The sequence below is a fragment of the Protopterus annectens genome, chromosome 11.part0, assembly GCF_019279795.1.
Source record: "Protopterus annectens isolate FY-2018-M chromosome 11.part0, PAN1.0, whole genome shotgun sequence".
Lineage (NCBI taxonomy): Eukaryota > Metazoa > Chordata > Ceratodontiformes > Protopteridae > Protopterus > Protopterus annectens.
The window spans coordinates 1,380,938,802-1,380,964,953 of record NC_056745.1 but is presented as its reverse complement, the minus strand read 5'-3'; the positions used below and the strand labels follow the sequence as shown (position 1 = coordinate 1,380,964,953).

General features: G+C 42.0%; 1 protein-coding gene across 1 annotated transcript in view; it reads right to left on the bottom strand.

Moving 5' to 3' along the window:
- Positions 1-26,152, bottom strand: part of LOC122815078 (putative cation exchanger C521.04c) — a 1,300,764-nt gene that overhangs the window by 1,085,008 nt on the left and 189,604 nt on the right. Inside the window, exon 2 of the mRNA XM_044087322.1 lies at positions 22,214-22,366. Within this exon, the coding sequence (XP_043943257.1) occupies positions 22,214-22,366 (153 nt within the window). The remainder of the gene's footprint in view (positions 1-22,213; positions 22,367-26,152) is intronic.

Here is a 26,152-nt window from a genome sequence, read left to right as displayed (position 1 = left end):
TGGGCACTCCCCTTGGGTGGGATCAGGGTGAAATACCCGCTTCACTTGTGGGTGACTGGCAAGGCAAAAAAGGTCACAGAAAGGCTGACCCCCATAGGTCAAAAATCTGATTCGCCACTGAAGAATTGAGGGACCACTCGTGAGGACTCTATATAGATCTGCTGAGCCTGTCACCAACATGTCGGAATCCCCAGGTATGTGCATTGCAATAAGAAAGCAGCCAGAAGACATAGCTCATTCCCACACTCTCATGGCCTCTGCACAATGGGCAAGAGCATGTTCCCCCTGGTTTGCCAACATACCAGACAGAGGTGTCTGAAATACAATAGTCCCTTAAGGGAGGCAGTCCTATAAGGCTTGCAGCAATAGAACTGCCCTCATCTCTAGGATGTTTATATGCAACTAGTCTATTGGGGACCACACAACTTGGATGGTCTTCCCCAAATATGCCACCCCCACTGCAGGAGGGAAGAGTCAGTGTTCACAGCAGCTGTGGGAGAGAAAGGGGCCTGCCTAAGGAAAGATCCTATGACTAAAGACATCACTGGGAGGTGGCATCTGCACATAGGAGTCAGTTTTATGGTCAGAGGATGAAGAGTCGACCACTGGACCCCTATGGTCCATTGTAACACCCACATATTGTACCTGGCCAGAGGAACCAGGAGAATGGCTAAGGCCATGGAACCAAAAGCTTGAACAGAACTGGGGGGGAGAGATGTCCAAAATACAAGTGACCTGTTCCCATATCAGCTGAATTCTGCACAAAGGCATAGTTGCAATCTCAGACACAGAGTACAGCTCAACTCGTATGACTTCCAACCGTTGGAAGGAAATGTGGTTGGGTTTTCCAGGTTGACAGTTATACCCAGCTGATGGAAGAGGAAGAGATGAATCACCCGAGTTAGTCGATGCCTCGAAGGTGCTGTGAGGAGCCAATCAAGGTATAGAAAGAACCAGAACCCCTGCAGATGCAGGTGAGCTGCTACCACTACCATGCATTTGATAACTACCTGGGGGCCATGGTGACACCAAAAGGTAGGGCTCTAAATGTATAAGGATTGGCCCCTAGCCAGATGTGAAGGTGTCTCCTGGAATGCCTGCATCTTTGACAGCGGGTATCCTGGAGATCTATTGAGCACATCCAATCATCCTGTGTAATATTAGAATGGACCGAGGATTGACCATCTGGAACTTGTACTTGACTGAAAGATGGAGCTTGCAGAGATCTGAAATAGGACAAATGTTCCCAATCCTTTTTGGCACTAAAGTGCCAGATCCTCTTCGTTCTGCTAGGATCTCTTGAATGGTTTTTTTTTTTTTTTTTTTTTTTTTTTTTTGAAGTTGAACTTAAAGGGCCAACTCTCTCTGACTGGGGGGAACATCGGGGAGAACTGACTGGAGGGGGTTCTGAAAAGGGAATGAAATAGACCCTGGAAACTGTTTAACACCCACTGATTGGAAGTGATTTCTGTCCAGGCTAGTGGGTGGAGGAAAATACAACTCCTGACTGCTTCCAGGGCAGAGCAACTGGGCAATGCTTCAGGAACGATGAAAGGGCTGCTCAGAGAAGGGTTCACTGGAGCCCCAATTTTGCAGACCCCCTGTCACAAGGGAATCTATTAAAATCACTCCCCCTGCCTCTGGAAGAGGGATTTCTCCAGAGTCTTGAATGGAAAACCGCCTTGCAGAACCACATTTTTCTAGTTTCCTGCAGCGTCTTCAAAAACCACTGGGGGGCCTAAAGCTCGATTCCTACCAGGAGTCTTTTCTTCCTGCCCACTGCAGGTCAAAGTGTCCTTCACAGAAGTTCCAAAGAGGTGAACCAAAGGGGGAATTCATAAAAATTACTCCTTACAGGGTTTCGCAAACCTGCAAAAATGTAGCTAGGCATGACACCGCAAGGCAAGGCCTGTGCCAGCAATAGGAAGCCTCTATAGCAGAGATTAGCCTTGAGGAATTCACCAGAGAGATCAGAGTGGCAAGCTTGGGAAATACCTGCTTGAGGTTCTCCGCTGGCAATAACTCTGCAAGGAAGGTGGAGAGCTCTTGAACCAAATCCCTTTGGAGGTGGATTAGACAAACCAAATCAGATCCAGGGCTGACCCCACTTTGGATGGATCCAAGGGCCTCTGGAGAAGACCTGAATCCCAAAGATTCTGCAGCTCTCTGAAGACCTCCAATCCAAGGCAGACCAGGCTGGGATTGGATCTGGGGACTTAGGATTCAACAGCCACAGTTTTGCAGGAAGTGGCACAGGAGTCTTCCTCTTCGGAACTAAAAAGAGGAAGCCTTAGAGGTGAAACTAAGGGGCACCCTTGCACAAGACCCTTCAAAAGCAACTTGTTCTGCTGCTCCACTAAAGCCCTGGGGTTAAATGCAGCACAAAGGTCGCATTCAACCTCCAGGTGCAGAATGCCCAAGCAATAAACATTAGTGTGCACCACAATAAGGAATTTTCCAACCACAAGACTAGTGCTTTTTAAAGCCAGCAGGCCTGTCAGACATGTTACACACAAAGACCCTTGTTAACTACACTAAAACAAGCCCCAAAAACAAGAGAAAGGGTGCAAAGCCCACACTCCTTACAGCTAACCTTAAACACTAGAGGAGGGAGGTTCTACATTACAAATATTAGTACTCTACACCAAATACTACCACTAGGGAATTTTAAGAAAAAAAGTTTAGCTAGCCAGAACCAGTAGGAATGTGTCTGCACCACAAGCACGGAAAACAAGATTTGGGGATTAGAAAGCAGCAGGGCATTATGGGAGAGGGAGGAGCCAGAGCCTTGGATGAGTCTGTTGTATATTTTGCAGTCTCTGATCCGATGGCTGATCCAAGACCCTGTGGTGATGAAGACATGGATAACAGACTATCAGGTTTCTTAGGTGCAAAAGGCTGGGATTCTTGGTTAAAGGAAGCAGAGGGAAAGGTATCCTCCAATGGTTCTAAAACGAGGAATAGCAGTTGATTTTGCAACTCCCACATATGAAACATCTTGACACCTGCTCCCTCTGAAAATGTTGCAACATTTTAAACTCCATCCTCAAAAGTAAACATACCACAAACAGTAGAGGTTTAAATTAACATTACTGCAGTAGCATTGTGTTACATCCTACTATGGATACAACAGCCAGTCATCTAAAACTTTGTGTACCTTCCATGCACCAGAACTGTCTAAAGTTGGTGACCAATAGACAAATTTGTGCACTAAACCCTTCACAGCTTTCTTGCCCAGAAAGGATAAATCTAGAAAATAATAAACCATACCCTGGCATAAACACATTAGGAAGGGAAGGATAGGCAGGCTACTGCATCAGTAATCATATTCATCACTGCAGCAGTAGCCTTGGCTATATGCCTAAACTAACCTAGCTTACTACATTTAGGAAGTGGAAGCAGAGTCCAGGAGCCCATGAAGAATGTTCCTAGCAAAACTGGATCTAAACAGGAAATCAAGGTTACAATGCTTTACAAACGTACAGAGGACAAAGCTGCAGCTTCCAGAATCCAAACCTTTCCAAAAAGGTAGATTAAGCAAAGGCTCTGGTAGAGCAGACCTTGCCCCTGCCAAAATAATTGTTGTGGCGAATATAAAAGGTAAATTACCTTAGACGACCATTTGGAAGTGGTCTGTATTGACACAGGTTACCCCATCCTACCTTCAAGAAAACAGCAGATTCAAAGATATGAAAGATTTAGTTCCGTCATTACAGTAAGAGTTGTCAGAACATTCAAGGTATGGAGTATCCAGTTTCTCTCATTTAAAAATCAAAGAAAATGGGGGAAATGGATACTTTGGTTTAAAGTAAACTGATACCACTTTGGGTGTAATGCAGATTAAACAAATCTATAGAAAATTAAATGGGACCGACTCACCATAACAGTTTGCAACTCGTATGCTCTTACAAGAAGGCAGAACAAAAAGTTTTCCATGTTAACCTCAAGTTAGCCAGATTAGCTGGTTCATATGGAAGTGTTAATCTCCAACACAAAATTAAAATCCCAAGAAAGGGCATTTATTTTCTTGGAGACCTCTTAAAACTCCTTTCAAAAACATTTTAAAAATGAAAGAGGATCCATGGGCAGACATGCTGAAATGGCCAATAACTAAACCTTGGCATAAGAAAAGCCATAGGAAACAAACATTGTAAAACCAGCCATGACTGGGTTATGTTGTTGGCACCAATTAGAAAACCTTTTCCATTTGCTAATATATAATTTTCTACGCAGCAGGCATTCTTCCTTAAGTACCTGTTGCACATCTTCAGGAAACAGGTGCCTAAAAGAATACAAGACCCCATCATCCAGGCAGTCAGTTGAACTGGGGTGTACCCTACACCCCTGATTGAGAAATAACCCATTCTGTGAGAAGTTTGTAGCAATTGCCCCTGGCCATTTCCAAAAGGGAGACCCACATACCTGGGCCAGAATGGAAGTCACCCCATATTTGGCAGATTTCTTCTGAATCTTCAGAAGTACCCTGGATCAGTGGAAAAGGTAGAAAAGCATACATAAACATTCCTGTCAGTTATCCAGGCCTTCTTGCATGAAGTCAAATCTGGCCAGCTGATTATATTGAGAAGAGGCAAATAGGTCTATTAGAGGAACTCCCCAGAAATGGATCAAATCTTGGAACACTCCCCCCCCCAATCTTTTTTGCATACAAGAGGGTCTGCTCTATCAAGCTAGTCTGCCACACAATATTGCACTGACTGAAGGATGCCTGCAGAGAAACTGCTGAGAATCTATATTCCAAGTTAAATGCCTAGATGGCAGAGTGGGTATGCCTTGCTCCACCACACACACCTCATGTACTGCATGACTGTGGTATTGTCTGAAACATCTTTAGTGCCTGGGGACCAAAGAGGTTTCTTAAATCAAGGCACTCACTTCGAATAATTTCATATTTATGGGCTAGCAATATGTCCTAGGTGCCCATCACAATTTGCTTTATTAACTCTCCTAAAACTGCTCCCCAAGCAAAGTACAAGATATCAGATATGGACAGTTTCGGAACTGGTAAAAATAAGGGGATACCAGAATTTAGGGATATTTATCTTCCAGTAATTTATTTTATTGAGGAACCCCAGCACAGGGATGTGAAGAGAGAAGGGATACTGATGCTGGGGCCAAGTGACTTCAGATACCACTCTCATGTAAAGTGCTGCCAGGGTTATCATGAGAACCAGATGCCATCAGACCCAAAATCCTGGAAGTATTCCCTCAGTGCTAGATGTTAGTTTAAAATCTTAGACTTGGATCTAAAGATTAAATTTCTTCCTGTAGAAAAGCTCTTTGAACTTGGGTGTCCAGCTGACACTCAACACAATCCTGTGTGGAGTGAAAAAGGACTTCTGAACATTCTGCTGGAATACCAGCTGGTGTAAAATCTCACCCCCAAGTGAGAGACTAACGCTTTGAAAGACCTTGCAAAGATGAGAAAGTCCTCTAAATATGGAAAAAGAAAACGGATACTCTTGTAGCCTGCATCAAACTGAAACTAGCCAATTGGTTAACACTGTGTGAGCGGACAGTCCAAAGGGTAAAGCAGAGAGCTGAAAAGTGATCCAGATACTTTAAGTCTGGGCAAAAAGTAATGAGAAGCATCTTTTAAATTGAGTTACTAAAAGCTGAATGAGAAGGGGACATAATTTTGAAAAAAGGCACCAACAGGTTAAGACAACTGACCTAAAACTGGTCTCCAATAGTCATCTTTGGCACTAAACATATCTGAACAAGAATGTCAAACTTGGGAAGGAGGGCCTGGTTCTATCACTCTGGAGTGGCATGTAATGGACAGGTGGCAATACATCTGGTCTGGTGGATGAAGAATCTTCCGGGCAAGGAGGAATATCCTTGCATTGCCATCTAAAACCTTGATTAAATATGATCTTTAGAACTTTTGTCTGAAACTATCTCTTGCTAAAGAGAAAAATGGGGACTCGGGACTTTCTGGATGTGAAAAGTGTGCCAGGGTGGGAGAGGGAACACAGCATCATAGTTAAACTGACTGCTTGAATGCCCTTTATTTTGGGGGGGGGGGTCCAAATTTTCTGGAACAGCCTAGCTATTACGCCAGAATTGGAGGAGGGATTAGAGAATCTCTAGAAAATTGGTAAAAGAGCAGATCCTTTATCACCTCTGCAGCACAAGAACAAAGATTGAATCTGCATACTAGACAAAAAAGCTCATTCACATTGGGAATGTTCAGGAAAAGGAGCCAGGTAGACATCTTCAAAACAGTACCAGAGGCCATAGCCCTGGAAGAATAAACGAAGCCATACACACCATCACAGAACTGTCTAGTAGAACAGTAGAAACTGAATTCAAATCAGATTCTCAAAAGAAACTGCACACCAAAACATTCCTCATACTTTCACAACTAAAACATTAACATGTCAGATTGAAAAATCAATTTCCTATGCCCATCAATAATATTCATCATTAGAAAGCAGTGCAACTGTTTCAGTAGGAATAAAGCTACAGCTCCTCGGTCATGTTTGAGATTAGAATGTATATGCTTAATATCAGAGCTTTGGCTGGCTAACATCTACCTGAAATCAGCTGGACGTACAAGTGACTTTAAGTACACTTATCTGCTCTTTTGCTTACAGTATCATATTTAAATGTGTTTTTCACTGAATATTAACTCAACTGAAGTTTCTCTGTTCTTGTTTTGGTATTGGTTGGTGGCTTTGAAACTGCCTGCCCCTCTTAGATTTGTATTAGGATACTCCTGGGCCCATCTCATTTGCTCACGCAACTGAGTGCAGTGAGATCATATTCTGATTTCAGGCACTCCTACTGTGTACAAAGAGCATTTGGGAAGGACAACCCTTGTAGCCTCTTAATCCTGCTCTGTTCCTTCCCTCAAAAAAAAAAATAAATAAAAATATATATATATATATATATATATATATATATATATATATATATATATATATATATATATATATATATATAAATTCATCTGCTCTTACTGTAACTGTCTTAGCTGCTCTTCTGCATGCTGTTCTGTTCAGTCGCTCTTACTTTGCACTTATTACTGCTTGTTAGTAGCCTAATTTACTGCCTTCTGTTTTAGTCATTTGTTAATTTAATTACATTTGAACTGTATTTGCTGTAGTGATGCTACACGCTTGGGTGTGCTGACCTGCACTACAATTTGAATTGTATTTACTGCTGTTTTAGCTGCTTTTCTGTAACAAAAAAAGAATTCTAAGCTTGTTTCCTGCCTTTCCTGTAACTAGTCAAGTCCAGATACAGACTTGCTGTATCCAGAACTGTTGGTAAGCTTCCGAGCCCATCAAGTCTGTGTGTGAGGGAAGCCGCCTAGCTTATTAGTGGGAGTGGTAAGCGCTAGGTAGCCTATATAGTACGGGAAGAGTGGGTTTTGGACCTAAAATTGTAGTTCACTGGCCGTTTGGGCAGTTTTTTTTCCATCTTTCTTTCTACTTCCTGGTTAAAAGCCTGTTTTGCGTTTGGTCCCCGCCTTTCCTATAACTAGTGTAATCCAGGTACAGATTTGCTGTATCCAGGACTGTTGGTAATAGTCTGAGCCCCCCCAAGCCCTTTTGTATTGGAGAGAAGCTTTCTAGCTTATCAGTGGGAGTGGTAAGCAGTAGGTAACATTGTCTACAACAGGAGTGGTGGTTTCTGGCCCAGAAATTAATTTGTCCGTTTGGGAAGCTTTTCCCTCTTTCAACCTTCCGATTTAAAAGCCTGTGTTTGTACTCGTTTCCTGCCTTTCCGGTTACTAGTCTAGTCCAGGTAAAGATTTGCTGTATCCAGGACTCTCTAAGCTTCTGAGCCCCCCAAGCCTTTCAGTGTTTGAGGGAAGCCGCCTAGCTTATCAGTAGAATTGTAGCTATCGGCTGAGCAGTTTTCCATCTCTTTCAACTTTCTGGTTTGAAAGCCACACTTGTGCTGGTTTCTCACCTTTCCTATAACTAGCCTAGTCCGGTTACAGAGTTGCTGTATCCAGGATTGTTAGTAAGCTTCTGAGCCCCCAAGCCTTTGTGTTGGAAAGCCTTCTAGCTTATCAGTGGGAGTGGTAAGCGCTAGGTAGCCTGTCTACCATGAGAGGAGAGGTTCTTGACCCAGAAATTGTAATTTACTGACCATTTGGACAGTGTCAGTCTTTCAACTTTCTGGTTTAAAAGACATCTGTGCTTCCCATCTTTCCTGCAACTAACCTACTGGTAGCACTAGAAAGCCTTAAACTGATACAAGCCTTCTAGCTTAGGAGAGAGACTTTGGAGTAATTCAGTATCAGTTTTCTGTACTTAACTGTTTTCTGCCTAAACGCAGATATTCCAGGGTTTATGGTGATTTAAAAGCTTTTCCCCACATATTGTACTTTGACGGCCTGCACTTTTAAAAAAGTTTTTTGTTTAACTGTTGTATGCTACACACTGAAGTGAGAACAGCTTTAAACTATTACAAGCGATCAGAAAAGGCTAAGTTTTTTTTTTTGTTTTTTTATACTGTTTTTGCCTTTTTTCAAAAAAAAAAAAAAAAAAAAAAAAACACACACACACACACACACACCAAAAAAATCCTAGTTTCCCACCTTTCTAAGCTAGTATAGTCCAGTTTTCAGGCTAGTGCTGAATTCAGGGCTGTGATACTAGTTTGAATTGCCCATACCATACTTTGATAGAAGGAAGTTTTCTCTGTTCACCTGTGAGAGAGGGGAGCTTTGAGCAACCTATCTGACCCTGGAGAAGGAGTGGTTCCAGCCCAGAAGTTAGCAGCTTATTGGCCATTTTGAGCCAATTTCTCTCATTTCCCTACTATAAAAACCGCATTTGCATGGTTTTGTGCACCGGGCAGTGCCAGTTGCCTACGGTTAAATTATTCCCAGTTCCACTAAGTCTCCTTCGGTTTTTCCCTTGAAACTAGTCTCAACCCAAGCACTCAAAAAGCATCTTACAGCCCAGCACTTGCTCAGACCTAACAGCAAGCACTAATATACCCAGACATTGATTGCCTAGCAGGGCAAGGCTCTTTATTCACCCCTCAACAACCAAGCGACTTAAGCAGCTCACCCTACTATTCAAGCATGACCAAAGGGCAACTTCAGGTGCACTCCAGTCCAGCTGGTGAATCTGGGTATCCTGAGGCAATGTTACAACTGCCTCATGTACACAGACAACCCTCTCCTACCACAAAACAGTAACATATGCGAGAGATGCAATTATACAGCCAAACTGGAAGCTAAGCTGTCTCCACCCAAGACTGGAATAGACAGTCATGCGGAGAAGGTCAACACTTGCACCACAACTCCAGCCGCACACAGACCTACTAAAAACAGCACTGGTAAAAAAATGCAGATACACAAAATCGTACTCTGAGGCTCTAAATAAAAAGCTGCAAAAGCAGAGACCTCCAAAGTAGACACCCAAACAACCTGCACTTCCTGTCACAAGCCAGACAATACAAAACACAGTGTGCTGCACAATCACAGCCCTTAAGGCGAAATAACATACCTAACACTAGTAATAGGTGACTATACTCAGGCACACTGACTTCCCACTCACTAGGCTGGACAAGCAGAAGGTTACTGTTAGCTGCCTGTCAGTAGCCAGAATCCACCACATAACACACACAAGCACTCCGGTAACTACAGAACAAGTACAAATATGACTGTCATTGCTCATGTTGGTGTGAATGACCAGAGACATACCTCCCTGGACTAACAGATATGGAACAGCTCTCTGATCATGTAGCCCAGGCTGGTATTACCATGACCCTGAGTAGCATCCTGCCCTCACCAAGAATGATACCTCATTATAAAGAAAACAAATGAACAATTTCAACAATTGGCTAAGCTTCTTGTGTCAAAGGGGATCCAGTGCCTGTCAGCCTGGGACGACATGCTCGACAAGCCACGTTGCTTCGCAAGAGACTGCTTGCACCAGTCACCTCTAGGCTTTCGAAGCCTGGCCAAGGCTCTTGCTGCTGCCATAGTGCCTTTTTAGACCAGGCTAAAAAGTCAAACCCACCTCTGTAAACAGCACAATTAAACGGCGGGTCATGCTACTCAACGCCAGGAGTTTAAATCTCAAAATGCACACGCTCAAAACACTCCTCAGTATGGAGAACGTAGACATCTGTGCAGTAACTAAAACCTGGTTCAAGGCTCCAGAGAGCACCTCAGCACTACTGGGCTACAACTTAATACCACACACATTTAGACCACAGAACACTGACCGAAACACAAAAGGAGGGGGGTGTGTCCATATTCAGCAAGGATACCTACAACTCCAGGTAGGTGGTGCAGCATACCACCTCCGAGATCATCCATGTGCAAATAACATTGGGCAAATCTGCAATGCAAATTGTGGCCCGATGCAGATCACCCTCCATGACCCAGGACCACTCCACCTTTCTGGAGACACTGAAAAATATGAAGGTCCTACCAAACACCCTGATAATGGGCGATTTCAATTACCCTACCATTTACTGGGAAAACTACTAGAGAACAAATTCCCAGGCCCAGCGCTTCCTGGAATTCATCAACTCAAACGCCCTGGATCAGCTGGTAAACTCCCCTACCAGAGGTGAAAACACACTGGACCTGGTCATCACCAACATGGGAGACTGGTGTTCCACACCAGAGGTCAACCCATAACTGGTGAGATCAGACCATAAACTAATCACTCTGGATGTCCACACCCCACCACCACCCCCAACTAAGGAAACCACAGTAACAAAACTTTTCTAAAGCAAACTTCCTAAGACAGAGGTGGCAAGTTTCACAGCCCCCACACTAAAGGATAACACTGCCCAAGATGCAGAAACCTTTACAAATGCACTCTGAGCACCTACAAGGATGCATGGATTGTGCCATCCCTAGCAAAACCAAGACTCACTCCTCTAAGAAAAAGAAACCAGTTTGGTGGACCCCTGCAACAGACAGGCTATACAATAGGAGGAAACTAGTCAAGAAAAAAAAGCAAATCCCAAGAAGGAAAGACATCCCTGATCAGCATCAGTAAGAAACTGAGGTCCTTCATGAAATCATCCAAGGCAAACTTCGAAAGAAAAATAGCAAAGGATTCAAAAGATAACCACAAAGCCTTCTTAAGCTATGTTAAGAATCTAAGTGGCAACTCGCAGATATGCACTGAACTAGTGCAAAACAGCACAAAAAATATACTGAACCTACTAATATTGTTAACATCCTGGCAGATGGATTCAGTGCAAACTTCACCCCCCTCTCACCTCAAAAGGGCCCACAACAATACCGGAAAAGTGTAGTGCCCCAAAAATTAGACGCACAGGTGAAAGCTAAAAACAGCGTCTACGGGACCAGATGGTGTCCCAGGCAGAGTCTTGTACAAACTACAGAAAGCACTAACCCTCCACCTAAACTCTGTTCAACCTCAGCCTCTCCACAGGTTATGTGCACAGCAATGGTTATTCCTCTCCACAAAGGAGGGACCACAACTGACCCTGGTAACCATCACCCCACAAGCCTGACTAGCCTGGTCTGAAAGGCTATGGAGCACATCATGGAACTCTAACAAAGACATTGGGAACCTCCAAACACTTAACCCGACCCAGTTCAGCTTTAAGGGGCTGATCGTGCCTACTAAACCTGGTTGACTATGAGACAGTCACCAAGGCCATAGATGAGGGAAAGGTGGTTCACACAGCCTACCTTGACCTCGCCAAGGCTTTCAACACCATTCCCCACTTTGGTATTACAGAAAAACTCACCAGCCTGAACATTAACCCCCAAGTCACGAGATGGGTTGCCAACTGGCTTATAGACAGAACTCACACGATAAGAATAGCAGGCTCCAGGTCAGACTCTAAACCAGTCACAAGTGGTGTCCCACAAGGCTCGGTCCTAGGACCCCTACTGTTCAGTATATACTTCAGCAGTACAGGCAAACAGGAAGACTATGGCTAAAAAAGTTAGCCAATGACAGCAAACTGGGAGCCATAATAGACTCTCTGGCTGACCTGGACATCCTCCAAAAGAGCCTTACTGAGACTGACACCTGGTGTCAAAGTTACGGCCTCAAGCTAAATGCCATAAAATGCATAGTCATCCCGTCTGGGGAAGCTCCCACGAATTACCAGATAGGTGGCAGCTCCCTTAATACATAAGAGATCTGGGGACCCAGGTGGATAGTAATCCATCCTTTGACAATCATATTTCCAAAGTAGTTAGGAAACCCTATGTGCCCCATCTAATTACTAAAGGGTTCACATCTAGAAATAGAGGTTATAGTGCCCCTCTACTAGACACATTAGACCCATCATAGAGTACAATACCCCATTTGGGATGCACTTCAAGACACTTCCAACAGCTGGAAAGACCACAAAAGTACCTCACCAAGAGGATTACTGGTCTCAAACATATGTCCTATGCAGACCAACTGAAAAATCTCGGTGGCATATTGCTTACTCAGAGGCGATCTCTGCCCGACTTACAAAGCCATGTCCAACTCAGAATTGGACATGCTCCACTAAAGAAATCCAAGTCACTGCGAGCCACACGCTCTAGTGAGCTAAACCTTGCCACAACAAAAAATAGAACATGCTGGAGTGATAGATTCCTGTCAGAGACTCCTCATGCTTTGGAACAAAATTCCAAACTAAATCAGGTAGAGCCCCTAACACTCGAGAAACCTTGACAAGTGGATCGGTAACAGAAAATACACCCCTGGGATCACTTCATTGGCTCTGCTTGACAGAGGATCAGTTAATCAATGGGATGGCGGAAGCAGACACACTGGCTAGGCTTATAAATGCCCTCTGGCAGACTGAGCAATGTTTTACATCTGCCTTTTAGTGGCAGCAGGCAAAGGCAAAATACACACTTCTTCCATAGTTGACGGAACTTGAAGTGGTTCAGGAAATTCCTTCTGTAACTGCTTAAATTTATGTGGAAGAGAAACCTCAGCTTACTGCCATATTCTGGAAATAGGTCTAAAGAGGACCCCCAAAGGGAGAATCAGAAACTGAGCTGCTTTCATAGTCTTGGTCAGAAAACTGATAAACCTACATCTTGTCCTTGCATCTTCCTGTCCAGATTTAGAATCTGAATCTTTTCAGGAAGGGCTGTGTCCTTTTTACCAGAAATCAAGAAAGGATCAAAAGCCTGAATAAATTACTGAATCAAACCCAGTAAACTACTTTCCAAGGAAATATGAGTAGATACAATTTCAGTTTTTCCAGTTTCTTTTTAGGGGGAAAAAAGGGCCAACAGTAGCTTCCCCAGGGAAGGCACAACATTCTGACAAAACAGGGAAACCTTTTCTCTCCCAGGACCAACAGTGGATCTCCCTTGCCAGCTGAGGGGTCCATAGCAGCTACAGGATGTGGATAAACTCTGGTCAAAAGAAGCAGCAAGTGCTACACCAGATGGATCTAGGAGTAAGTGGTCCGAGATGCAACAAATAACCACAGCAGACACACCCACCTGCCACTGAGGCAAACTGCTCATTTGCAATGACAAAGGTTGTTTGCTTAACTTTTTCTGGGGCTGGAAGGATGGACCTTGTAACAGTTCGCTCCATGGTAAAGCAAAAATTGTGCCACTTTTCCAGGGAAAACAAGCAGCAAAACAGTAAAAATTTAAAAGTTTCACACACCACAGTATAAGGCACTTATTAGCCCCAAAAGGAAAAACTTTCACAAGAGTTTTTAAACACTTCAAGCTTAATAGTGCTCATTTCACAGTACAATACTTTCTCAGGACAGTCCATTAAAACTTCTAGCTTTGAAAAATTTTAAGAGGAACGTTTTAACTAAAATAACGGAATAGATTTTCTTCTCCAAAGAGAAGAGTTACCCAGCAAAGGAACTGCACAAGCCTGCCAATAACAAGTCTCAGAAGAGCATACTCTTCAGCAGCAGTAAAGCTCTGAAGGGCTTGGCCTTGGAATGCTGGCCGTATGGCTATCCCTAGGATATCCAAAGTCAGTCAAGTACTACAACAGTGATACAAGGATGGACATTTAAGTGGTTGTCATACATCAATAAAAAGGAAAGTAAAGTAGTGTCAGCCTGGCTCTGTTGTACAGCAAGATTGAGCCCTTGCTGACTACCAGGACTTGCAATAACTGCTCAAGCACTGGAAGCATTATGCAGGTATACAGGAATGAAGCATCTTGGGTCATGAGGGCTGCAGGTGCCTGGGAGTACACAATTGCCATTTCCATGTTTGATAGAGGGACCTACTTCCCTTGCTTCAAAGGCTAGTAGCAGAGTGGTTTGCTGGCAACATCCCTTGCAGACGTTCATAGGTTTATACTAGGCTAAATATGCACAACTCCCCTCCACTGCTTAGCCAGATGTGGTCAGCCAGCCATATTGCTATCTGAAAGACTACCCCTCTACCCTCACCCCAGTGATGCAGAATGACTGGGTCGATCACGAAGTCCAAGGCAACTTTATAGCCAGCATTCTTCAGTGATCTTTCATGGAGCAAGAGATCCTAATTTTCAGGTCTAACCCCACAAAAATTCCTATTCTATAGATTATTTCATTCTTTCTGGCTACCCCAGTAGTCCCCATCCATCATTTCTATCAGCTTAACCATCCCTGGACTTGGAGGCAATCATGACACTGACTACTTCTAGTGGGATATTCCCCCCCACTCCCTCCGACCCAACCCTTGGTATCCTCCATCCTTCGCTCACCTGTTAGCGGGCTAGTCCTCTTTAGACTATGCCTCCCAGTAGGAATGCCTGGATGAACCTACCCCACTGGTGGGCATGCCCATTCCTCCCTTCCAGCACCCTAGACACCCAAGCCATTAAAATCAAGCCAGAGTAACCTAGGCAACAGTTGAGGCTTTATCCCATACCAGAGAACACATTCAAAGTCCAAAAAGGGCATGAAACCTGGTCCAAATTTTAACACAGCAGACCTAAGCAGCCGTCCAAGGGGAGCGCTTGCTCTTTGGAGATTAAGCTTTCATTCACTAGCTTCAAAAAGACAGTTTACTGCAGTACCTTAACATACACCCGAGCATGTTTCAAATACTAGGGAGCAAAATAACTGGAGCTTGGGAAGCAGGTGCTTGGATCATGTCTCATTTACCTTTTAACACTATACAGTTGACAAAGTCAAGAGGTCTGACATTAGGGGAAAAAAAAAAAAAGAGAGACCTAGAGGAATTGGGGAAATCACAAAGCAGAGTGGAAATAGTGTCTCTTACTCTACCCCAAACCAACCACTGGAAATGGGTAGTATCCAGCTGCATGACTGGGAAGAGCCATCTTGAAAGCTACAAGACTTTTAAAACTCATCTTTTTTCAGGTTAGCAATATGTTCTTGTGGATCTATATATCCTGGTGTACCAAGCCAACTAGATCTGAAAACCTAGTACAAATAGCAAAAAGGTCCATTTGTGCACTGCAGGGTCCTAAACCTCAACTTCATTAGCTTATCAGAAAGCTGAACTGAGGGGTCCAGGCTTGGGCTTCTGACATCTACCCCTAAAACAACTTCAGACCCCATACAGTGGAGTCTAATTTTCATAAACAAAAAATGTTTCCTGCTTAAGAGCATTTATACCTGGTCTTCAGGACAGCTAGTGAACTTACAGAACTATCAGATTATCCTATGTCCACCTTACAGCTCTCCAATGAAGTAACTTCCAATTCTTCTGAAAATTTCCTTCTCAATAAATGCATAGTTGAATTAGTCATGCAGTTAGTTAAAACGGCTACCTTCCCTCATTTTAAATTTTACAGCCATTTCACAAAATTTTTTAATCCTTACTTGATCAGTCTCCAATGCATGCTTTTGTCCATGATCAACTGATCATTAAAACATGCATCTTAACTGAAACACAAATTTAGTGTAGTCTTTGGCACCACAACTGCACTTCATGAGGAACAAGCTTTACAGTAGATTCTTTATCACTGGCCCGTTCATAGCCAATACTGTGAGAGCCTTTGAACAAGCTTGGCAAGGATATCATTGATCAAATGCTGGCCCAGGAGTACTAACCTGCTTTGCAAAATTCTCACAGCCTTTGAAATGCAGACTATGAAACTTCAAATGCAGATTTTCCAGTGTCCCTCAAAATTCTTCGCTGGGGCTTTGTTTTCATTATACCTCAGCCCTTCTCTTACTATTTCCCCACAATCAATGTTGTAATGTATGCAGTAAATATTTCAGACTAACAATGTACTGTTAACTAAACCTGCAACACAGCTTTGATTACAGTTCAGGATTTGGTTAAACCCTCCAACACCAGAAATATGCATGCGTACAATTGGCAATCCTTAAAAAGCTTCACCCACTTTAAAAACTGCTGACCTACATGGCCACTTGGAGTCTCTGGTATATCAACATAGGTATGAGGCCCTCTCCTGGACTGAAGTCCATCCTTCCAAAGTTACAACACTGAACAAAGTTACAACACTCTGCTATTGACAAGTGTGCTACTCCCTATAGTGGAACACTCTGCCTAGTCGCTATAAATTCTGCTTTAACTGCCCTCCTTAACCCAATGTACAGTGAAGATTCAGACTAGCTGATTTAGAACCTCGCTGCATTCTCACTAAAGCTAAAAATTGCTCACTGCAACAGCTACAAAATTACAATCCATGTTGCTCTTCAGGGTACTAAAAATAATGCCCCCCTTAGTCTTCTGAATCTTAAAAATTAAGACAAAAACCCTACCACCTTCGAGACTCCAACTAAATTATCTCCCTTATAAATCTTATTAAAAACTGTAAAACGACTATCTTTTCTCAGCTTGGACTCTCCTACTTGCTGAACTCAGGAGAGTAAAAACACTGAAAAGCACTTCAAGTTTCTCTTCAGAAGTATCTTCAGAAGTACAATTGCGTTGGAATTCCTAACTGCTGCCTATGGGTTGTATCTTACCAAGTATACAGCAACTGGCCAGCTTCCAAAAGGGGTAAATTACATGGAGTTTAGGATCTTCTACTCCTTTAAAAAAACTGACTGCTACTGACAGACACCCAAGAGATTGCATGAAGAGAAACCATCTAAAAAGCGTTTTGAAACTGCATCAGTGCCCTCTTCAGAATGAGGAAGCCAGATCACCTTTCCTCCCCCTCCGAAATTTTACAGCATTGGACACTCCTTTTGGCAAGAGATTCTCAAATGCGTTTTGAAGGTGAAGCAGATGGTTAGTTTGCAATGGACAGAAAAGGCCCCTCCCTTTCAGGGGGATTCTCCCTACCTTCCCAGAGTAGTTTCCACAAGAGCAGGAGTCCAGGCAGTTTCCTGAACAAAGGAAAAAGGGCTTTTTATTACAGAATATTTCTGGTTCCAAAGGAGAAGCTTTTGAATCCTAATCTTTTTGTGACACTTCCAAAATTCAAGATGTTGATCCTTCAAACACTCTGGTCCCAAATCAGAGTTATGGTAACAGACCACAAAGATGTTTACAATCACATTCCAATAGTAAGCAACTTAGAGTTCCAAGATCTAGACTCTTGTCATATCAATTCTCTGCATTATCCTCTGGACTGTCCTGAATGTCCAAGAATGTTTACCAAGTATCTAAACCAATTGCAGTCCCATTGTAGAACACAGCATATCCAAGTTTTTCTTTAGACTACTGTCTGCAGTCTTCATCGCTGTTAGGGATTCTTAAAGATCTCCTAAACAGTTTGGGTTCCAGTTAAATATCCAAAATTTCCCCTTCACTCACAGGAACGTGCATGTAGGTTGCATGAATACACAAGTTTTTCCTCAAGCCCTCAAATGTGGATTTCTATTTGAACTTGCCATTCAAGTTACTGTCAGAATTTCAGGACTCAAGGCTTCATGGCTAGGATCCCCACTGTCAGGCTACATGACAGATTCAGTACTACTTAAACACATGTGGAACCAACATTTTCATCTCCTGGAGTTTCCCACTCCAATTGTTGGCTTTATAAGCTCAGAACTGCATTGGAGTGATCAGATAGAGGTTTTCTCCAACCACACAACCTTGACAGATTCCTTAGATTTTACTTGGATCAGTTTCGAAGGGGTAAAAAGGAATGTGGAACAGTTTAGACAAAGCACATCAATATCAAAGAAATGCCAGCTGCGATTCATACCATAAAGTCTACATGCTGTTTTCTGTAATCTGGATAAGACTTGGGTTCTAAACAGGATGGCACCTCAATGTACCCTCTGCAAACTGGCAGTGATGGCTTAAGAGTTCTCTTCAATGCTCAACTCTTCAAACATCTTGCATACAGTCAGAGCAAAATTATGGAAGATGAACTAAGCAGTTCCTGGGCAGACCGTCAAGTGGGAACTCTTGAGGTTTTCCAGGAACTGATCCAGAAGTGGGGAACACCTCCAGTAGATAAGTTTGACTCTTTCAAACTGGGCAGATAAACTCTGTTCCAGGACTATCCAAACAGGCTTAAAAAAAAAAAAAACAGATGTTTTCATTCCCCCTGGTCAGGCATGCTCCTATACCGATTTCCAGCTTTGTGGACAATTTTCAGTGCAACTAAGATTAGGACTTCAAAAATCACTGTGGTGACTCCCTTCTGGCCCAGGCAAGACTGGTTCTACTTTATGGAAAGTGCCCAGGAGAATTACCACAGGTATCAGACTATTCACACAAGACAAGGAGTTTGATGCACCCTGACAAATAACTGCCTGGTGAACGCCATTTTTACTTTTTAGGCACCTCCCATTCATGAGGACATGTAGCAGGTACTGAAGGAGGCAAGAAAGCCTGCTACTAGAAAGTTAAATTGGCAAATTGGAAGAGATGTTCTACTTGGTACCTACCCAATGACCCATCAGTGATTCTGTACCACTGGTACTTATATTTGTTGCTGTTGCTTGCTATTCTCGGGACTCTCATTCCTCTAGAAAGTTTCATTTTGCTGCCACTAGAAAGTTTCATTTTGCTGCCACTTCAGTATCTCTGCCCATGGATTCCCATATTCTGTTTAGTCAAACAGGTTTCTAAAAGTAGTTTGGTACCCAAGACTACACTGAATTGGTTTCTCATCTAAATTTTGTTCTAGAAAAATAGCACTATTTGAATGCGCCTGTCAGGTTTACTTAAAGGTTCACCACTTTGAAAAATGCTCTTGCTCCGTCACTGGCAAGAATCAGAGTTGCATGCTCTCATGATGGCAGAACCATATCAGTTTTCCCCGAAACAGGGTCATTATGCACAAACCCCTCTTTCATGAGCAAGGTTGAGTTCACAGTGAATCATGCCAATCTCTTGTTTTCTACCCCCCTTCCCCCAAAAAAGGAGAAAAGATTCTACATACTGTGAAGTGGACAGGCAGTTCAGAAACCATCTTGAAAGAACCAAATCCTTCAGTAAAGCAAACCAGCTATTTCCTCTTCTGGGAAGGTCAACCAGTATCTAAATGGACGTGAACATTTTCATGTGTTTTTCAGCTATTGCAGATTCTCACCATAATAAAGCCATTCCAGGCAGTATTAGGGGACATCCACAATAAAAAGCAGCAGGACCCAGAAACTGCAACTAATCCAACTTTATTCACCAAAACCACCACAATTAGTGCTTTCGTCTAACAAACTTCAGAGGAGATTCACTCGAGTAGTCCACCATATTTAAACACACATCCCATCATGTGACTTCCAATGTTATCACATTTAAAGAGCCCACATACAATTATAAGCATTGTAAAATAAATTAACTGAACTTACACTTAATGACAAGATGACTAAACAGCCATTAAAATAAAATATGTAAAACACTCATCTTTGAAAAGCTTTAAGCTTTAAAACTGACTGAACAAAACTCATTTATGCCAGGACTCACTTGCATTACATTTCAATTGCCACAGCAGTTCCTTTTTGTCTAAATGCAACATCAATGGACCACCCCCTTGGATTTTCAACCAACTTCTCCAAAACAATGAATTTAAAAAAATGTGTAGGATGCAATTTAGTGTGCCTAGTCGAAGCATTTGTTTCTTGTGCTTTAGAAGGGGCATACACGTTCCCTTATCCTATCTTAAGGACCTTTCCATCCTGCTCATATAAAAAAGCAATGCAAGACTTGCATAGGGCTGCATACACCACTCTTTGTACAAGTTATAATTTCCTTGCATTTGTACATCTTCCCATTGATTAAACGCTTGGGTACATTTTATATAGGGGCAAGCTCTACAAAACCCACATCTTGTCATGGTAAAATCTTGATGGTCTAAGAATTGACAGGCATTTCCAGGAAATCTTAAGCCTCTGACCTCTCCTGAAAATTGTTGGCTGGTCTCCTAATTTTCTAGCCAACTCATGATCTTCCATAGTTACCCAATTTTTCATAATTATTCTTCTAAACTCTGCTTGGTCTAAAGTGGTGAAAAAGGAACTCTTAAGAGCCGAAACAGTTCCACTTATACAAGTCATTCTAGCCCCCCCATTTTAAATTAAGACCACACACATCATACACACCCCACACACAAAATATAAATACATTTAAGATTAATTAGGAATGTGAGAATCTTTGGTGTTACTTTAACTATAAGGAGTATTGGTTTTGGACAGAAGAGGATGAAACAAGACTGAAAAAGTGAGTTTTCCTCCACTAAGATTTCACTATTCCCTATGGTACACAAATTCATACAGAAATTCGAATTCAGATTTGCACATCTTTACTTTGCTTGCATTACAGTATTCTTAGCATATTTTGTATACATTAGCATGGTAACCTGCACACTCATGAGCCAGGGCTGTGGCTGATGAGGGCATGTGGTAAATCTGCAGTGCTTTAACTAAAGTCAGTGACAGGCAGTTGGGGCTTGCATTCTTATAGCCTACAAAATGTTTAATTTTGTTCTGCAAGAAAGCAGACATTAACAAAAGTTCAGACCACCCACAGGAAGTTGCATATTCCAGAAATAAACTGCATACATGCATACCAAATATACAAGATGAAAGACAAACACTGTTCTTTTAAAGTCTGGTTCCCCTAATAGCCAAGGATTGAATTTACAAGCTGCATGCCCTTAAGAGAGTCAACAGCTAAGTCAGGCCTGGTACCCATTCACTCATCTGCAGCTAACTTGCATTCATTTTCACAATTTCTGCTGCAATAATCCCAATTACTAAACTTGGACTTTAAACAGCCAAGTAACACTGAAGTTTCATCTCTGCATGCAAAATACCAAAGGCTTTTCTTAATCAAAAAAGCAGTCTAAACTGCCCAAATGCACAAATTCAGTATTCCAAAGTCTCTAGTGTATTTCAATGCAAAGAAACAGTTTACTGGTCTGAGAGGAGAGAGGTAGCCAAATGCAGCTTACAGCTCCTAGGAGAGCATAGCAGGGGACAGGAAAGCACTAAGTGTATTGCTAATCAGGGGCCTGTTCATCTTGGCAGGTTCTGGTCACATTTAAGTGTCCAATACAAGTTAAGACTGTTCCACCATGACAATCAACTTGTACTTTTTGGCTCCACAAGAGCAGCCAGCAATAATTTCCCCGTGTGACAAAAAGTGAGAGAACTACAGAATAACTAAAGTCTCTTCCATCCATACAGTCTTTCACCCAAGATGGTAACTTGAGGGACCTGAAAAACATCCTTAATTGCTACTGAAGTGCAGCAGACCAAATCTAGTCATCTTGCCAAATGCTAATACAAACTGCAGAGTCTGGTTACTTTGGAGATCACTAAATACAGTAGAGAGATCACTACTCAATTCAGTAATTTTGCATTTCTTAAAGCCTTTGGAGATTTTGGGATACTTGCTATCCATTGGGATTCTTATGCAAGGGAACCACTGGGAAAGGATTATACCATAAAAATCGAAATAGCAATGCAATAAGACCAGAGTAAATAGTATAAAAAAGAGGTACTCCTGTCCTGCAACTGTGCTTCTACCACAATAGCCATAAGAATACCATCTTGGAATCTCATCTAAAATGCAACTCTTGTTATTTCCCAAATGTATTTTGATGGAAAAGGTTTAGTGTTACACTATTATTCTGAACTTTGACATTTGTAACCATGAATTCAAAAAAGTCAGCAGTTTGATGTCTGCAAATCCAATGTTCTTGTTTGGCAGTCAGATTCTTTCAAAATAATCACATGATCAGAAGTAAAGAGCCAAGCAGCATGACAAAAAAGCTCAACAAAACAAGCAAAGAGCAGCAAATGTAGTGATAAGGTTACATCTTCCCTACAGAAGAGCATTTGGATAACCTTGAAAATAAGATCACCTAAAATCAGTTTTTCATAGGTACATAGATTACATCCAGCTTACCTGGATACATTTTGGGAGTGAAGAAGCCAGGCTGATGCGACTCAGAATGGGTTTCATGCAATTCTGAATGCAAGTGCAATAGGCAGGGCTTGTCACACAGCGAGCCCCTCCGATGGTGCAAATCTGCTTTAGACTCCAGGTCTCTCAGATGCTCTGTTAGCAGGACAAGATAAGAAAAAAGCAAAGCTGGTCAAGGGCAAGCAAAGCAATAAAGAGCAGGCTCACCTTATTAGTGCAAAGAGATGCAGAGCTTTAAATAAATTGAAGCAAATTACTAGCTTTCCTTGTGGGCATTCACACATTACTGACAACTGCCCATCACCAATCAGAGAAATGCTTAAACTCACCAATTACCGTAGTGGTCAATACTATAGCAGACATGAATACAACTGTACAAAGCATGCATGTTTGAATAACTACAGCACTACAGTGGCACCAGTACCTGAACATTTCAAGTAGGATGTTTGAAGTGGATTCAATGAATCACATTTTCCCCAAACAAAATGCAGGTGAAATGGACAGAACTGCCCAAATGTTCCGCCTTTTACCCAGTTGATTTTTTTAAAAATTGAACCATGCTTAACTACATGAAAAGCTACACATTTTTAAAAATTACAGCCATTTATAAACAGACTATGCAAAAAAGCAGTCTTATTCCAAGTGGACACTGTTGGGTGGTATTCATTTTTCCACCCATTTAAACATGGGAGCGTGGAGACTGCTTTAGAAAGCGGACCTCCCTAACTTCCAATGTAACCAACATTTTGGCATCACATCATAGGTTTTCAAATAATTAACAGTCTACCATATAATGGTAAACCTACCATTGTACTACACTAAACTGGGCATTATATAAAGAGTAAGGGAGTGCTCATAGCACAAAATCACTCAATCTGCCCAGCTTTTTTAATATGATTCTCCAAAATTACACCCCAGAGTCCCAATGATCAAATTACTTCTACACAAGTGCTTCCTATACTCTTAATAGAAGTAAAAAAAACCTGGGACTTGCTTGCAACAACCAGGTCATCCAACCTTCACATGTTTCAAAACTTTAATATTCCTACTACTGGTCTCTGCTCACACTGCAAATCAGACTAGACCCATGCTATAATCCTTTTTTAACTCCATCTAACCAGTTTTAATTTCTCCCTTGAACTTCCCTAGATATAATCAATTTGACCTTCTTATTCATCTCCCCTACCTTATACACTACTGCAATCTTAGTTACTTTATATGCTTACTCAAGTACATATCCTTCAAATACTAAATTTGTAAAGCTCACCCATTAAGTTTCACACTTTTTACTCAAGTATTCACGTTCTTTACTAACCAACCCTCTCCCCAGGCAACTTGGTTTTTAACCACTCTGTATTCATGCATTTTTCCCCTCTAGTATTTCACTTTTATCTTCCAGCTCTTTTCAACTCTTATAATTTAGAGAGTTGAACTTGGTTCTCTCACAGAATAATTCTTTGGTTAAAATGACAATCTTTAAAAGTACAGTATAACAAAAGTAGTAAAAAAAAATTAAATGGATATTTTTGCTATATTCTACTTTTTCTCTTTCACTACAATGGAGCTTTTCTACTCTGGCCTCTATTGAAACTGGTTAGTTGGACTTTCCTGATAAATAAAAATTGAACAAACTTGCATTTAAATTCTAATTTAGTGCAAGTTCCATTTTGCACAATATTTAAAAAGTACAGAAAACAGCAACAAAAATCATGGTCAAGTACTAGGCTAACTGCCCTTGGTCCCTTTAAGCCTAGCCAATTTCATTCTTGGTGCTTAAATTAATCTACCCAATTTGGTGTTGGACCACCCTTGCCTATCCTGTGGATGATTAAACATGTTCCCTAGTGAGAATAACTGGGATAATACTATAGATAACTTAAGGGCATCCAGGGATAAAGCATTTATGCCTCTGCCCATTAGTACAGGTGACAGTCCTGCAGCAAATTTACCAACATTTACATTTGCTGCTCTTGAATATGCACAGGACTAAGCACCATCTTGCATGTTTTGGAGTCTTTCCCAAAGCAGTGGTATCCTCCTAGAGATATACCAGTCCCGCCAAGCCATTTTACTGATGCTGCAGAAGCAGATTCCTAGACATTTGATGCCATGTGACTTGTGTGGAGCATTTCTCCCCAGGCCTCCGCTGAAAACTGGCTAGTTCCAAGTTGGACTTTCCAAGTAAATTTAAATACATAAATGTGTAGTAGGCCCATCAGATATAGTGTACAGTGGCAGAGCTTTAAGTTGGTCCATGTAGAGCACATTTAGACCTTGTATGCTTTTAGTAAGATTATCACTGTGGACGTTCCAGTTGTTGGTATTTATCTCAAGACACCTGCAAGGGCATCATACTCGGACTGGTCTAATGAAGGCTGAACAAAGGGGGACAACACCTCTATCCAAGCAATCCCTTTGTTTATAAACTGCACAATATAGGGCTCCGACAGTGGATACAAGTTAAATCAAAAATTAAGTCACAAATTCATAAATCTCAAACTCTTATGGGTGTACTGTCCATGTGGCAGTCCCATGAGGGAGAGGACTTCCCAAAGAAATGTATTTTTGGCATCAAGTTTGTCCATAACTTTGGAGCCAGTTATTTGTTTGGGACAAGCCTTCCTGCAGGATGGCCAAGTCATTTGCAGATTCAATAACTGTTCCTAGTTTGAAGTCACCTGCAAATTTACTCACTCAGTCCTTTGGTACTGGCTTTTACTTCAGAGTAGAGGCCAAAAATGAGCGGTCCTACCCCTGAACCCAGGGGAACTCCACTGCCGACTGGTCTTTGCAGAGACAGATTCCCCTATTTTGATCTTTTGCATCCTTTATGCCAGTTTGCAATCCAGCAGGTGACAAGGGTTTATTCCCAGTCTTACCTTTTCTACTATGCCCAAGTGGGGCTAGTGCCAAAGCCTTGGCCAGGTAGAGGTATGCAGTGTGTACACTTTTTGTAAGTCACCAAGCAGGACTTGCTCTTGATAAAGCCAGACAGGTCCAGTGTTTGGAGATTTTGCATGGCCTTGCTGATTAGTTCCATAGCAAGTCTTTCCATGCTCTACATTTGAAGCTGGTCAGACTTATGGGTCTGTAACTTGCTGCGTCTATGAAAGGTCCTCCCTTATGCAGGACTGTAGTTTTTCACTCAGTACAAAATCTGAGTTGAAGTGAGTCTGTTCTTTAGCAATTTAGGATGCATCCAAGGATAGTCAGGCCCCATCGACGCAGTATTTTTAGCTTTTGATGGCACTTTTAGGACTTGGTCTTGTGTGACAGGTAGGGTGGCTGGGCATTGCTCAACGAGGGCCTCTGTTTATGGGTCTACTTTCAAAACCTGATTTGTCAACACCGAACCTCAAAACAAACATGAAAACTTGTCTCAAAATCCTGAAATTCAACACCGAATCCCAACAATATCAAAACCAAAAAAAAAAAATCAAATAACCTAGTTTTTAATTCAGCAATGTTGCAGGGAGTTGTCCCCCCACACCCCCTGCAAATTTTATACCAACTCTGAGATAGATAGCCTAGTACTAATCTATGAACCTAACTGCCCTTGCGAGCCTTTTTTTTTTTTTTTAAAAGGCTAGCCAATTATCCCTTGTGAGACTCAAACCCTGCACCTTGCGTTTGTAAGGCAAACACCTTAAAATTAACCATTAGGCCACCCAAACAGTAGTGCAGCAATCGCTACACAAGATACTAGCATTCTTTAATACCTGCTTCTAAAGCAACACATACCCTGCAATTAACAACTTCGACTTTCTACTTCAAACTAAAATGAACTTTTCCACAGACAACATAACCACAGTACATAACATTTGCCATATTGCACAACATATACTACAAACCCTTAAAAGGGAAACTGCACAAAAACAACTTGCTGTTTCCAAGTTTAAACATTTCAGCAAACCAACAAAT